Below are 14,879 nucleotides of genomic sequence, written 5' to 3'. Positions count from 1 at the left end.
TGTTTAGTAATTAGTTGTTGTGGTTTGCACTTCAGGGCCACCGTAATAAACTGACACAGATGAGGACTGGAATCTGGATTTCATTTGTGATCAACCACATTCAAAACAAGAAGTATTTTGTTATAATGTGCAAATGTTTTTTTTCTGAAATTGTTTTTACTATGTGTTTTGATGGGCAAAGAAGTTCTGAATTGATATACATTATGAGGTGTTGACTCATTCTTATTTGGTTATCATGTCATTGTGTTATCATGTGTTTACTTGGAGTCTTTTTATAAAAGGACGTGGACCTGGATTTTTTTTAAAGCTCACAGAAACCACATTTTTTGGAGAATCATTCTCAAATTTGAATCACAACTTGGTCAGACATTCAGTTTACCTCTGATGTCCTCAGGTTTTTGACATCAAAATATCTTACATTTTTTGCTGAAAGTGAATTTTATTCAAAGAAATCAGAAGTCACTTTCAATTTACCTTGTTTTACTCTTCCTACTCTGAGCTGTTATGACTATTGGGCAACAATATGTCAAGTGTCTAGTTTCAAACAAGACCAAGTTTACTCTTTCATTCAGTAACTGTACATACACACATTTCACAGATATCACTAGTTGTACATCTATATACTCCTATACATGTAGACGTATGTGAGAAATGAATGTTAAAGATGAAAAGCTTGGCAGGAAATTCATTGTTATCTGAGGAGTGTAAACTGAAAGTTAACAAAGTTATAGGAAATCTGTATTTAAACATGTAACATTACAAAACAGCTTTAAGATTCTCGCTCTCTCTCTCTCTCTCTCTCTCTCTCTCTCTCTCTCTCTCTCTCTCTCTCTCTCTCTGGTTTCAGTTTCCATTCTGAGTTTGACCCTCCTAGCTTCAGCAGAGCATATGAAGCACTACCCAACCTATCTTCCTCATCATTTATGATACAGACATCCAAGATGAGGTGAGTATTTGGCTATTATGTATCCAGCATAGTTTATTTATTGAAAAGATTGTATATATATATATATATATATATATATATATATATATATATATATATATATATATATATATATATATATATATATATATATATATATTTATACAACAGTTCTTTCTGGTTCTCGAAATCTGATTGGCTAAGAGCTATGCGATATTGTACTGATAACGGCACAGTAACCGCTTCACCTTTCGTATCATTCCGCCACCTACTCGTCATTTTAGTATTAGTGAATGAATGGAGGTTCTTATTAGGCTCATCTCTGACAGCACAGACGCGCTGTTTTTAAACACTCTCCGTGTGTCTCGTTAGTTCACTAGCTCGTGAATCAGTCTGTGAATCCCAATTGGAAGTACTTATCCCGTCAAAGATCAGCGCTCTTGGATGTAACTTTAAACTTAAGTGGAGTATTGTCACATCGTGTGGACGATTAACACTTGGAAAAAGGAATAAAAACAATTAATTCTCTGAAGCGATCTCTCTTCTCAGAACGCGAAAACACCGTGGAACTGCAAAGTAAGCACTGCAGCTTTTAAATTGGACAATTGATAATTTATTTTATCGTGACATGACTATTAAAACACGTTATGAGATATCGCCACTGATATATTTATAAGCAGCATGCAAAAACATCTGTGACACTTATGGAAATCTGTTTTATATGGTAATGACAAGAACAAGACTAATAATAAGTGAGTGCTCGTATCGCGTTAAGATTAAATGGGAAACAACGTTATATAAATATAGTTTTATTAACTTTTACCTCGCGCCAAAACAATAACAACACAAAATATGAATAAGAAAACAAGTAATAGTTTCATGACACCAAATACTGCTGATTTGATCTCAATTTTGACCATCAAACACAGACCGCGGGCCAACACCAGAGCCAGGGAATCCCTGTCACAGATGTAGCCCAGATAGGGCGGTGGTCAGCGGGGCGAGTGAACCCTGACGTCCACTCATTGCTCTGGATCTCGAGTACCGAATCTTGCTAAGCAGACGTCCAAACTGGCACTATCTTTACTTATCGACTGCAGATTTGAATATTATACATATATATTCTCGACTTAACTAATCTTAAAACTACACTTTGTGACCAATAAATTGTTATATTTAAAAACGGCGAATCCGTCCATTGAGTTATTATGATATTCAAAACAGCCGAAAGTGTTACATGTCATTCTGGCCTTCAAATCCGTGGTGGAAGAAAGTAGTTCCCAAACAAAGAGGCTTTTAAAATAACTCCATTGTTGTTTTCCTGTTTTAGTTTTTCAAACGTGTGCCGTCGAACTGTTGTATAAAAGCAATATCGCTCTCGGAGTCGTGTGATATAGCTCTATATCATTATTTATTTATTTGTTTGTTTATCGAATAGAGCTCTCATTTGTTTATCTGATCTTTCTTTATCAGTATGGATCGTGAAAGGGTCTTGAGAAGAAAACTTCACCAGCTGGAATGTCACTTTACTTGGGCTCTGACAAAAGGTGACATAGATCTACCTAAAGTTCTCAACAGCCTGGAAGAACAGCTTAAGTTGGATTTTGGAAAAAAAGAAGCACTTGGACGTGGTTACTGTGCTTTAGCATATGTTAAATTTCTTCAGGGGTTTCAGGAAGAAGCACTTAACAATCTGATGACATCTGTGAAGCTCTACATAGAGCACCATGAGGAGGAATTTCACAAAACTCTCATTGTCACATATGGGAACCTTGCCTGGGCAAACTACCACATGAAGAACTATACAGAGTGTGAAAGTTACCTGCAGAAACTACAGACGATAAATGAAAGATATGCAACTGAGGCTTCATCTGTTCCAGAGGTGCTTGGTGAGAAGGGATGGACCTTTCTTAAATTTTCTCACAAATATTACGAGCGAGCCAAAGAATGTTTCAAGAAGGGTTTGGAGCTGGAACCAGAAGATAGTGAATGCAACGCTGGCTATGCCATTGCTCTGTTTCGGACAGAGATTGAGGACTTCACTATGGAGAATTCACCCACAATCAAGCAACTGAGACGGGCCATCGAAACAAATCCTGATGATGATGTTCTTAAAGTCTTTTTAGCAATGCGACTAATTAGATACAAGAGATATGATGAAGCTGAAATCTTAGTAGAGACAGCTTTAGAAAGATCTTCAGATCATCCACACGTCATGCGATATGCTGGAAAATTCTTCAGGATAAAAGGATGTGTGGACAGGTCTATTGCTCTGTTGAGCAAAGCCCTTGAGCAGTCACCTAATTCAAGTTTCATACATCATCAGCTAGCTTTCTGCTATAAGATAAAGAAAATCCAACTGCTGCAAGAGGGAAATCACCATGCTAAAGGGTCTTGGGTTCAACAGATTCGTGATCAGATCATCTATCATTTAGAAAAGGCTATCGTCCATGCACCCTGCTTCATTACTGCAATGAGTGATCTTGCACTGCATTATGGTGAACGGCGTGAAATTTCACGTGCTGAAGAGTTGTTTCAGATGACGTTCCAAACAGCCAAAGAGAAAAATGATGATCTATACCTGGTCAGTTTTTACTACGCTGAATTCCAGTTGCACTGCAAAAGACGTCAAGCTTTAGCTATCGAGCACTACATGCAATGCCTGAAGTTGAACCCAAGTTCACCTGAAGGGAAGAGAAGTTATTACAGTTTGAAAAAGATTGCAGAGAAACGTATTCGTGAAAACACACAGGATGGTGAAGCTTATGCTATACTAGGATTCCTTCACAAAGAAAAAGGAGAGAATCGTCAAGCCATTGAGTGCTATGAGAAAGCTCTGAGTTATGTAGATAATGATGAGTACCTCAGGAATCTTTGTGACCTCAAGATGTCCATACAGTAAAGTTACATTCAGTACAATCATACAGTAAATAGATTCTATACTGTATTCTATACAGATTATCATTGCCTGATATTATATGTTACACAACATTGCACTTTAAATACTCGTGCCAATTTTGTGATTGTTTGTTAATTAAAATGAATGTATTTATTTAAGGTAATAATTATTGTTTGTTTTCTGTCTTCTCTTTTTAAAATTTTAAAAGATTTTTTATCTGTTTCAAAATATAACCTACTTTCTTGCTGCACAATATTTTAACCTGATACATTTATCTTGTTGAATAGTTACACACTTTTCCTATAAAGCACTTTGTATTTGTAAAATTAAATACTGAATGTTTTGAATGTTTACTGTATATCACCAAGATAATTTTAGTGTATTAAATAATCATTTTTGAATGTTACATTGTTGTATTGCCTTTTCTCATCAAAACACATTTTTTTTCATGTGGATGAAAATCTTTTGTAAATGAATGTAGTTATTGATTTATAAATTAAACGAAGGAACCTGCTGATAACTAACCATGTTATAACAAATATCATAATATAGCATAATACGTAATATTTAATAGGTTACATATGCTACATAGGTTAAATTCACAAGATTTCTAAAATGTTTCCTTTAATAAAAATGCAGTAAGAATATTAAGCTAAAATACCACTGTTATATCATGTCGACATAAATTAGGCCTATGTAAATACAGAGGTATTTGACTTTTAACTTATAGGTAATTTTTCAAATATTGATATTCGTATTTTATATTCGAATTTTTTTTTTTTTTTTTTTTTTTGAAAACATCATCATAATTTTTAATTCACTACATTTCATAAATACTCATTTTTGTTTTACATTGAATATTTAAGTACTTTCTTTTATTTACTTAGGTAAAAATTCCTTTCTTACTTTTACTGAAGTAAATGTAAAAGCACACAATTTTAATGTAAATACGTTTTAATATGCGATATAGGCTAAAGGAATACACAAGATAAAATGTAGTGCAGTAAAAATGTTCCTAAGACAAACACTGATGCTTGGAAATAAACCACAGATGTTTGGAAAATGTAACTAAATCAATTATGTACTGACCACCTCGGTGTAAATATATTTTATATGTAAACATAAAATAACTGACGTAACGTAAAGGCCGCGTGTACCTGCCGATTGTGGCTAGAAGGCATACAGCAAATCTCGTGAAATCTCGCCAAATGAGCGGTGTTTTGATCCTAATCTTACCAACCCAACATCTTGCGAGATTTGGCAGGAGCAGTATGCCATCTAGCCCTAACTGCACCTGTCCATTTAGTGAACTCTGCGCATGCTCACCTGTTACATAGACGATGTCCATCGTATTATTATTGACCATTGTACTTTCGTTTTTGGTTCTACTGCGTAACCGACCCCATTTCCTCTACGCACGAAATTACAAATCCGTTTGTCACGCAGAAAATGAGGTTTGTTTTCGTCTTCATAGCTCCACTTTTGTTTGATTTTAGGTCGTAAACTGTGTAGTAAAAAAACGTGTTTATTATGGTCACGTATCAGCCTGGGACACGTATCATCAAATTGATTGAATGCCCGTGTCATTGTTTATCTTATATTTTTATTAAAATATCTGCATTTAAGAATTCAACTTTTAAAAACAAAATGAACATTTAACTAGTAAATATGTAAAAAGTTGTCAGTATACACTCTTTATATAGGGGAGCAACTGTTCCCTATCAAATTAATTAATGTATTTCTATTAAACGCAGTTGTACAGTGGATAACTCTCTTACGGAACTGGCCAAGCTGGAATGTCACTTTACTTGGGATATGAATAAAAGAGACACAAACCTCACAGATCTTTTAACAAGACTGGAGCAGCATCGTGACTTAAAGCTGGGTCAGGAGGCAGGGACCGCACACACACACAACTCTTTGGCATACGTCAAATATCTGCTGGGTTCTCATGAGGACGCCTTAACAAACTTAAAAAAATCTGTGGAGCTCACCAAAGATGGTTATGGAGACAACTGTGATGAGAAGCTCATTGTCACTTATGGAAATTTTGCCTGGGTTCACTATCACATGAAACATTACGCTGAATGCCAAAGTTACCTGGAAAAACTAAAGAAGATCAAACAAAAAAATCCACCTGTCTCTACTTCAGCTCTTCATCCTCAAGTGCTTGGTGAGAAGGCCTGGGCCTTGTTCAAATTTTCACGGAAATACTACCGCAGAGCTCAGGAGTGTTTTAAAAAGGCATTGGAGTTGGAGCCAGAAGATGGTGAGTGGAACGCTGGTTATGCCATTGTACTATACAGAACAGAAACTAAATGTGCGAGTCCGGAGAATTCATCTGCCACAAATCAACTCAGGCGGGCGATAGAAACAAACCCTGATAATGATGAACTGAAGCTTCTTTTAGCTCTGAAACTCGCTGAATTTAAGCTGTTTGATGAGGCTGAGGATCTGGTGGAAAGGGCTCTAGAGATGTCTCCAGATAGTCCACATGTGAATCGATATGTGGGAAAATACATGAGAACCTATGGGTCTTTAGACCGGTCCATTAGCGTGTTAAAAAGAGCATTGGATGTTTCTCCAAATTCAGCATTCATACACCATCAGTTGGCTCTTTGCTATAAACAGATTATTAGGGAGCAGCCTGAGAGTCAGAGATTTCGTCATTTAAGCATCTCACATTTTGAAAAGGCTATCACTTTAAAGAGTGACTTCATTATTGCAATGGCACAACTGGCAATTCTCTACAGTGAGGACGAACAAATCGATCGGGCTGAAGAAGTGTTTCAAACAGCTTTGTTCACAGCTAAGGAGAAACCCGAGGGAGTTCAAGCACTTTACTTGTATTATGGGGAGTTCCAGCAGTACAGAAAAAGAAATCAACATCTGGCCATCAAATACTACAAAGATTGCTTGAAAATGAAACCAGGAACACGAGATGGGAAGAAAAGTGCTAAGAATCTGAGGAAGATTGCTAACAAGCGTTTATCATATAACACAAATGACACAATGGGTTTAGGGATACTTAAATTTATTAAGCAAGTCACAGGTGAGAAACAATTCACTGCCTGTGAGCATTTTCTCTAATCTACAAGCAAACATGAGTAGTACACAATCTATATTGTATTAGGAGGCGTACTTAACAAATTAATATAAGTTGCTATTTACAACTCATTACAATATAACAATCATCAAAGTCAGCTTAGCTTTTTCTATAAATCAGTACTGCCCAAACTTTCAAAGCAGCTTTACAGTAAATCATGTTTGTCTTTAACTATGAATTAAAGGTGCATTGTGTAACTTTTTTTAGAAGGATCTCTTGACAGAAATGCAATGTTATATACACAACTATATTATCAGGGCTGTATAAAAACTTTACATAATGAACTGTATTGTTTTTATTACCTCAGAATGAGCCGTTTTTATTTACATACACCGCGGGTCTCCTAACATGGAAGTCATCGCCATGTTTGTACAGTAGCCCTAAATGGACAAACTGTACTACAGAGTAAACTGTCTAATGCCTTGTTTATACTTGACGCATTTTGCATGAGCACCTTGGTGTGCGGCAAAAATCATGTAAACATGGAGTGGGCGATCGTGCGTGTTGGGTGCGCAAGATCTGTTTTCGCTGTGTGCATGGCAATTTTTGTAACCATAGGCATGGCTCCGCATCGGAAAATGACCGACCTCGGGGTGATTCTGGCAGAGCAGGCAAAACTGTGACGTATCTCTTTACTCAATCCATGCAAACAATTCATACTATATGGAAACTTTTACATTTAAAACATGAATTCTTTTACGTATGATTCAGTATTCTTGACTTATATTTGTATTGAATGTACCACTGGGTGAGGAATAAAATACAAACCTTAAGATTTCTGTATTGTTTGTTTAGTTAAATGTTGATGAAATAATTATGTTTAATAAAGACATATTTAAGAGATTGTTGTTTTATTTTTGTTATGTTTATATATCAAGCTCTGATGTACCAGGGTTGACTTCTGTTCTTTACTTTTTGTTGGTTTTGGACTCGATTGCTCAAGCTGGCCCCTGTCGTTTCAAAGAATAGTGCAACAGCGAGCGTTCAACTATAAAAGCCTTGTCCGTTTGTTGAGACATGCATGCAATCAGCGGAGGCTTGTGGTGCGGAGCAAGGCGCGAGTATAAACAAAGCTTAAGATGACATGTTTGTTCTGTGGCGGCTACCACATGTGTTTTGAAATTGAGGAGTGAGCTGTTGTTTGCAATTTGCAATCTCATCATTAGATGCTGCTAAAATGTACAGACACCACCTTTAAATTATACATTAGATCATACACACCTTTAAGTCACTCCCAATTTAAAGTGAGCCAGAGTCCTGTGCCCGAAACTGTGTACACGATAGTGATTCACTACATCCGTAGTTAGGGAGCTGATTGAGACATTATGTCTGAAGGAAGCCAGGCATCGTTCATCACTTGCACAATTTCATCCCAACAGTGAAGCATTATGATGTGGGAGTGTTTTTCAGCAGCAGGAACTGGGAAACTTTTTTCTTATCGCATGGCAACAGTATTGTGGTAAATGGCTGCCTGGCACCTGTTGTCTCACTGGTAACAAAATAACATTTAGGCTACAAAATAATCCAGAACTTTGTTTTTGTCATTTATGAATCAAGCAAACAAAACACCTCTAAACATTTTATTTATTTTAAGGGCTTATAATATTTTTATAGAAACAACCTAAGTTGCTTAAATGCTTCATGCCAACATTATTAAAATAAAAGACTTTTAGAAAGATTAGAAAGAAAAAACGTATGTGTACAATAGCCTATAGCAAAATTAACATTAGGATATAGTATACTTCCTGTAAATAGACATGCAGGAATATTCTAACATTAATTGTAGCTTGTATAGCTGTTTCGTGAAACAGCAAAGCATTCGTGGCACGTTAAGTTTCAGTTTTTAATCGTCATGGAAACAAATGAGGGCGGGACCAAGTAACAGGTGCTTGCAAAAACGAAAGTTATTCAATAAACAAAGTGAAACGTGCTGTATTACTAGACTGCTTCGAAATATCTGTTTACTTTAAAGAGGCGTATATCACTTCCCACAAGGTTAAAGAAAGAAATCGCGATGAGGTGAGTAGGCCTATTCTACGTTAAATATTAACATTTCTATTTGATAATAAAATGACATTTGTCGTGATTAGCATTGTTTAGCTGACAGGCCTGTGCCAATGAGGTCAATAGAGGGGTTGCAAGTTTACAAACATTGCAGGGTGCGCGCGCAACCAAGGGGCAGAAAGCCCGATTGGTGAGCTGATCTGCTACTGCAACAACCTTAATTATTGAAGCGCTCTTTATTGTTTGTATATAAATAAGACTTGATTTTAGTTGGATCTGTTTTTCTGTCTTTATTTTTGCAGTGTTACTGTGATACATGTATGAATTATAATTTTATAATTATAATGCTAGTAACGTAATAGTCGCATCTACTGGTATGTTAACATCAGGCACCCAGCACTGACTCTGTTGGTACTATTTTCCACGCAAAAATTCCTTGGCATTTTGACTTACAGACACCGCTACTAGCATACAACACAATGCACTTCTCTTCTTTCTGCCCCTCGGTTGCGCGCGCAACCAGTTAGTGACGTCGCCGTGCAACCCGTCTATAAGGCACAGACGTCCTCCTTTGGTATTTAAATGCTTATTTTTTTTATTTCCCATGAGTTTTTCCATATAGAACCGTATTTCCAGTAAAGAAAAAAATATTGATTTAGGAATAATGGTTTATAGTACTTTTATTAATATATTAATTGTAAAAAAATTTAAATATGTTGCTAACTGAAAGAAATATTGACACAATCCGCTTAGGTCTGACGTAACGCACACTTCGTGTCCATATGCCATAAGGAAATAACAACAAAAATGCTAATATAAACTAGTACCGTAATGTAAAACTACCAAAACCCCCGATCATAATATTTATCGCCATACAAAATCCGAGATGACCACACATGGACCTATGGGCATGGATTTTTTTTTATTATAAATTATTAATGATGTCAGTGATTTGGTTAACTTGGACTGCTGTGTACACTTTTCGTTTATAAAAGTTCTTAGTGCTTATAAATACTGTGCTTTATTAGGTTGTTTGTATTGTGAAAACATTACTTCACTAAATCTAAAGCATAAAATCATACTGTGTATATTCTTTAATATTGCATATTAAAATTTATTTAATACCTACATTTAAATTGTGTACTTTTACTTGAGTAAAAGTACGTTAATGTAGAAATATTAAATGTAAAACAAAAACGTATTATTTCTGACATGTAATAGAGTAAAAATTGTGATAATATGCTTTGGAATGTGTTTTCCAAAGAAAAACACAGATACAGATACTTGAAAAAAAATACGTTTAAGTAGAAAGTAAAACCTCTGCTTGATGGTGACCCCCAGCTGTGGTCAGTGGACGTTGGCATGAACGATCAATTTACTTTTTTTACTCCTTTCGGTGTTTTTTGGCAGTCTGTATAACGATAGCTCCGAATTCTTGTTAATCTGTTAGTACAGTCTATCGCACAACAGCTTTTTCCCATTTCGACGCGTTTTCACTGTGTTTCGCCAATGTCACGCTGTACTCAAGTGCTGCCGCTCTGTCTTTCGCCACTCAGTGGGCGTAACCGCAGTGCCTCTTGCCGACGGTGACGTCATGTGCATACCCTCTAGTCGTCTTCTTTGTCTCGCTTTTCTGGTAAAATGTAGCTACTTAATTTTATTGTTGTAAATGTTGAATAAAATATTACTTTACAGTGAAAATATGTTCTTTTAGGTATTAATCTCCAATGAAAAAACATGTTTTATAGCATTTTTAAAATGAAGTGAGAGGTATATTGAATCAATATTGTTCTCTAAAAACAAAGAGCTACGTATTTTAGAAGCAAATTTCAAATATAATTTCAGTAATAATAATAACCTATTGTTATTAATTTATTTGTTCAGTGAAACACACCTTTTTGTTTTGTTTTGTTATCTTGACAGTCTGTCGCAGGAGAATTTAAAAGCAAAGCTCGACCAGCTGGAGTGTCACTTCACATGGGAACTAAATAAGGATGATGTAGATATTCAAAATCTTCTCAATAGGCTAGGGGAGGGGGTTGAGCTGGATCTAGGGAAGGAGCAAGGAGTTGCCAGAGCTCACAACTTTTCAGGATATGTGAAATTCCTTCTCGGAGATCAAAAAGAGGCCCTTAGCCACCTGCTTGAATCTGAAGCACTCCTCAGAAAAAAATTTGGAGACCACTGTGACAAACTTCTGATTGTCCCCTATGGAAATTTTGCCTGGGTCAATTACCACATGGAAAATTATACAGAATGTGAAGGTTACCTGCAGAAAATTCAGGAAATAAATGAAAACTTCCCAACTATGTCTGTTGCTGAGGTGCTTGGTGAGAAGGGATGGACCTTTCTTAAATTCTCACACAAATATTATGAGCGGGCCAGAGATGTTTTAAAGAAAGCTGTAGAGATGGATCCAGACAACAGCGAGTGGAACGCTGGTTATGCCATCGCTCTGTATCGCACTGATACTGAACCTTGTACAGTAGATTCACCTGCAGTCAAGCAGCTGAGACAAGCCCTTGACATAGACCCGGATGATGACGTCCTTAAAGTTCACTTAGGACTAAGACTGTTGAACTGTTCTAAGCAACTGATGAAAGATTCTGAGAAACTTGTGGAGGAAGCTTTGAATGGGTCTCCAGACCATCCACACGTCATGAGATATGTTAGTATGTTCTTCAGGGATCGTGGGTCTGTAGATAGGTCCATTGAACTGCTAGAGAAAGCTCTTCAAAACTCACCAGGTTCATGCTTTATACATCATCAATTAGCACTATGCTACAGGACCAAGAAAATTAATTTACAGAAAGAGAAACGAGACTCAGCAGAAGTAAATGAGGCTTGCGATAAGAGTATCTACCATTTAGAAATGGCAACCTCTCTGAAAGCTTCCTTCATTATTGCAATGAGTGAGCTGGCACTTCAATACGGTGAGAGAGGCGATCTCTTCATGGCAGAGAATCTATTTGAAGAAACATTTAAAATCGCTACAGAGAAGAAAGATAACCTGAATGCAGTCAATTTCCGCTATGCCCTGTACCAGCAGTACAGTATCAGAAATGAGGAACAAGCAATCAATCATTACATACAGTGTTTGAAAACAGCTCCACTTAGCAGCGAAGGAACTAGAAGTGTTCATAAACTGAAGAAGATTGCTCAGAATATTCTTAGAAAAAATCCAGACGATTGGAAAGGCAGTAAAATAATGGGATTAATTTTTCAGGAAAGGCCTGATATGTGTCAGGACAATTCAAACACAAGCACTGAGGAGGCTGATGAAGTACGCAATAATCTAAGTGAGATTATGTTTTTTTAGTAAGTATGAACATTCTATAAAACCATTATGTATAACAGGTTAAAATAGCTATTTATTTATTACTTTGTTATTATCTCTGATATCTTACTTAATTAATTAATTACACTTTCTTGACTTGGCAAACTCATGTGATGGATTATATTTTTGAGTTAAAGGAAGCTACATGGTGAAGTGGTAGGCTATGTAGTTTAGGATTTTAACTAATGTTTCAAACTTTCGGAGGTGACTAAAATCAAAGAGGCTGTCACAATATACATGTATACATATCATAGCATGTACTGTATTAGCCCAATGTTCAAAGAAAAAAATCTTTGCCATTATATAAATATATAGCCTACATAATTTATACAATATAAATATATAAATGTATTTATAAATATAAATGGGGAAGTTTGATGAACTATTGGAGTGTTAGATGTTTAATTATGGCTCGTGTTAATATGAGGGGTTTGGTATATTAAAACTAATATGTTATAATATTGTCTTGTTTAAAGATATATTTAGGAGATTATTAAATTTATCTTCAAACTTGTGTTTCTTTAAAGCTCCACTGTGTAATTTTTAAGTTAATTTTTAGCAAAAACCCATGTTTTCTTTCAAAATTATGTGCTCATTCATGTGTAACCTACTAATCAAAGTATTCTCGTAAGTGTAGAATCTGCTATTTAGAATACATACGGACGAGTCGCTCAACTGGCCGAATCCATGCTGTGCCTCCATCTTTGAAATACATTCGCAGACGAGGGACATTCCTGAAATTTAAGCTCTGCCTTTCAGGCTTTCAGACTACACTCACGCTGGCCGCTAGCTGAAGCCTCCCGAGGTTGCATGTGTAGGCGGTATATGTCATCAAGACAGTCTTATTCAGAATATTAACAATTATAAAGCTGACAATTATTCTTAGTTAATTGTAAATTGAGGTAATATGCTTATGACTTGCGAATGTAATGCTCAGTTAAAGCAACACTAAAGAGTTTTTGCTCTTTGCTCCCCCTACAGGTTAGAAGCGGAATTGTCCATTACCATAGCTGGCTCTGATTGGATTGTAAATCTGCCGTAAAGCAAGTTTTTGTAGTTTTCACTGGAACTACAGGACCGCGACCCGACGGTTGGAAACTTCTTTAGTGCAGTTTTGGCCGATAGAGGGCTGCAAAGCGAATGTGAAAGTGCCGTTCCCCCTGTTTCGAGTGGATGAACGACTAAAACTTTTTTGGAAACAATTTTTTAAGGTAAAAAAAACTCTTTAGTGTTGCTTTAACTTAAATAAACCAGGCTTGATGATGTATGCAGCCTGCATATTTGACCTGCGTAGACTGAAATCCTTCGGATTTTACAACAGCCTGCTTTGATTTGAAGCAGATTTGAAAGCCTGTTCTCGAGGACATTAAAACGAGTCACCAAGGAAGTGAAAAAGAGATTTAAAATGACAACGCGACAGGAAAAACAACAAGACCAAAGTCAATATTGAAGTAATGTTAGTTTTCCAAGATCATGAGGCTCAAGGGACACCGTAGTTGCCTGCTTTCTATCTTCTCCACAGGTAATTCAGCATATTTGTTTACATCTATACAGTCTATGTTGTAAACTTGAAGTTTTATAGTTCCTTGGCTAACTATAGCATGGTTATGCATAACACTTGTTAGTGTAAATGCGCATTTGGTTTAATGTGTTCAAACAGCCAGACACCGTCTCTTCGCCCATTTATGTAATCTGAGGTACTGAGATCAATGTTTTACATCTTTTCTGACATCTAACACAAACACACGGTGTACAGCGCTATTTTTAGCCTTTCATTGATAAAACTAAAACGGCTAATCTGTGCGTCTTTCGTTAGTTTCATTTTACAAGTGTGTGAAAGTTGCGCAATTTTATTTCAGCAATATCAGAGAAAGCTCTTACATATACACGGACAAAACATTGTGTAACATGTTTACTTAAAACACAAGCATTGGACTCTGACATAATATTAGTTTGCGTCCATATAAACCTGTCATTACTCCCACTCATGTTTAAATGACAGGAGGGACTCGTCCACAGACCATCCCCTCAGTAATCTGGAGAGAAGCGGTCGAAAGTTGACAAAAGAGACGGATTTAAATACCAGGTGTAAATGTGATGTGTCTCTCTCATCCTCTTGTGATCCGATCGACGAAAACACATCTTAATACCAAGTGTAACAGCCCCTGGGATATTTTTCTCACGTCCATGAAAAAGGAATGTCTAAGCTACGTTTATGGTTGCTTTTTGTAAATGATTTAAAGCGGACATATCATGAAAATTTGACTTTTTCCAAGTTTAACATAAATCTGTGTGATGACGTTTCACAGGCAAGGCCAATGTAAATTGTGCATTATTGCTTTGTACTGGAAGCCATGACATGGCCACCGTATGAGTTAAAACGCGCTCTGAATGGGGGGGGGGCTAGAAAGTAATATTCAGTTGGTTGTCATATAAATTTTCACCGCTAGATGGGAGTAGATCCTACACAGTGTAGCTTTAACAGATTAAAAGATAGAAATATATACTTGACTTAATCATGCATGTTCAATATAAATGACTCAGTATTTAGATTTATTAGACTTTTTTACATTTATTAGACAAAACAAAATTGCAATAAACTCCGTTC

At 36.3% G+C, this 14,879-nt stretch overlaps 3 protein-coding genes across 3 annotated transcripts; all 3 read left to right on the top strand.

Annotated features, from left to right (window-relative positions):
• Positions 1 to 831: 831 nt before the first annotated feature.
• Positions 832 to 4,230, top strand: LOC129421342 (interferon-induced protein with tetratricopeptide repeats 5-like). Its single transcript, XM_055176797.2, has 2 exons — positions 832 to 946; positions 2,399 to 4,230. The coding sequence occupies exons 1-2, from the start codon at positions 924 to 926 to the stop codon at positions 3,825 to 3,827; spliced, it is 1,452 nt and encodes a 483-aa protein (XP_055032772.2). The 5' UTR covers positions 832 to 923; the 3' UTR covers positions 3,828 to 4,230.
• A 959-nt stretch (positions 4,231 to 5,189) lies between these two features.
• On the top strand, positions 5,190 to 7,773 carry LOC129421343 (interferon-induced protein with tetratricopeptide repeats 5-like). Its single transcript, XM_073866793.1, has 2 exons — positions 5,190 to 5,278; positions 5,579 to 7,773. Exons 1-2 carry the CDS (start codon positions 5,274 to 5,276, stop codon positions 6,912 to 6,914), a joined length of 1,341 nt encoding a protein of 446 aa, XP_073722894.1. The 5' UTR covers positions 5,190 to 5,273; the 3' UTR covers positions 6,915 to 7,773.
• Positions 7,774 to 8,790: 1,017 nt separating this feature from the next.
• Positions 8,791 to 12,721, top strand: LOC129420634 (interferon-induced protein with tetratricopeptide repeats 5-like). Its single transcript, XM_073866792.1, has 2 exons — positions 8,791 to 8,949; positions 10,858 to 12,721. The coding sequence occupies exons 1-2, from the start codon at positions 8,945 to 8,947 to the stop codon at positions 12,251 to 12,253; spliced, it is 1,401 nt and encodes a 466-aa protein (XP_073722893.1). The 5' UTR covers positions 8,791 to 8,944; the 3' UTR covers positions 12,254 to 12,721.
• The last annotated feature ends 2,158 nt before the right edge of the window (positions 12,722 to 14,879 follow it).

This window comes from Misgurnus anguillicaudatus, chromosome 4 (assembly GCF_027580225.2).
Source record: "Misgurnus anguillicaudatus chromosome 4, ASM2758022v2, whole genome shotgun sequence".
NCBI lineage: Eukaryota > Metazoa > Chordata > Actinopteri > Cypriniformes > Cobitidae > Misgurnus > Misgurnus anguillicaudatus.
This window is presented reverse-complemented; position numbering and strand designations above follow the sequence as displayed.

Bases quoted from the DNA above. Each gene is read 5' to 3' on its own strand.
- LOC129421342 (XM_055176797.2), top strand. From the start codon at position 924: ATGATACAGACATCCAAGATGAG. The intron at 947-2,398 runs GTGAGTATTTGG...TTTCTTTATCAG, and splicing joins ATACAGACATCCAAGATGAG to TATGGATCGTGAAAGGGTCT.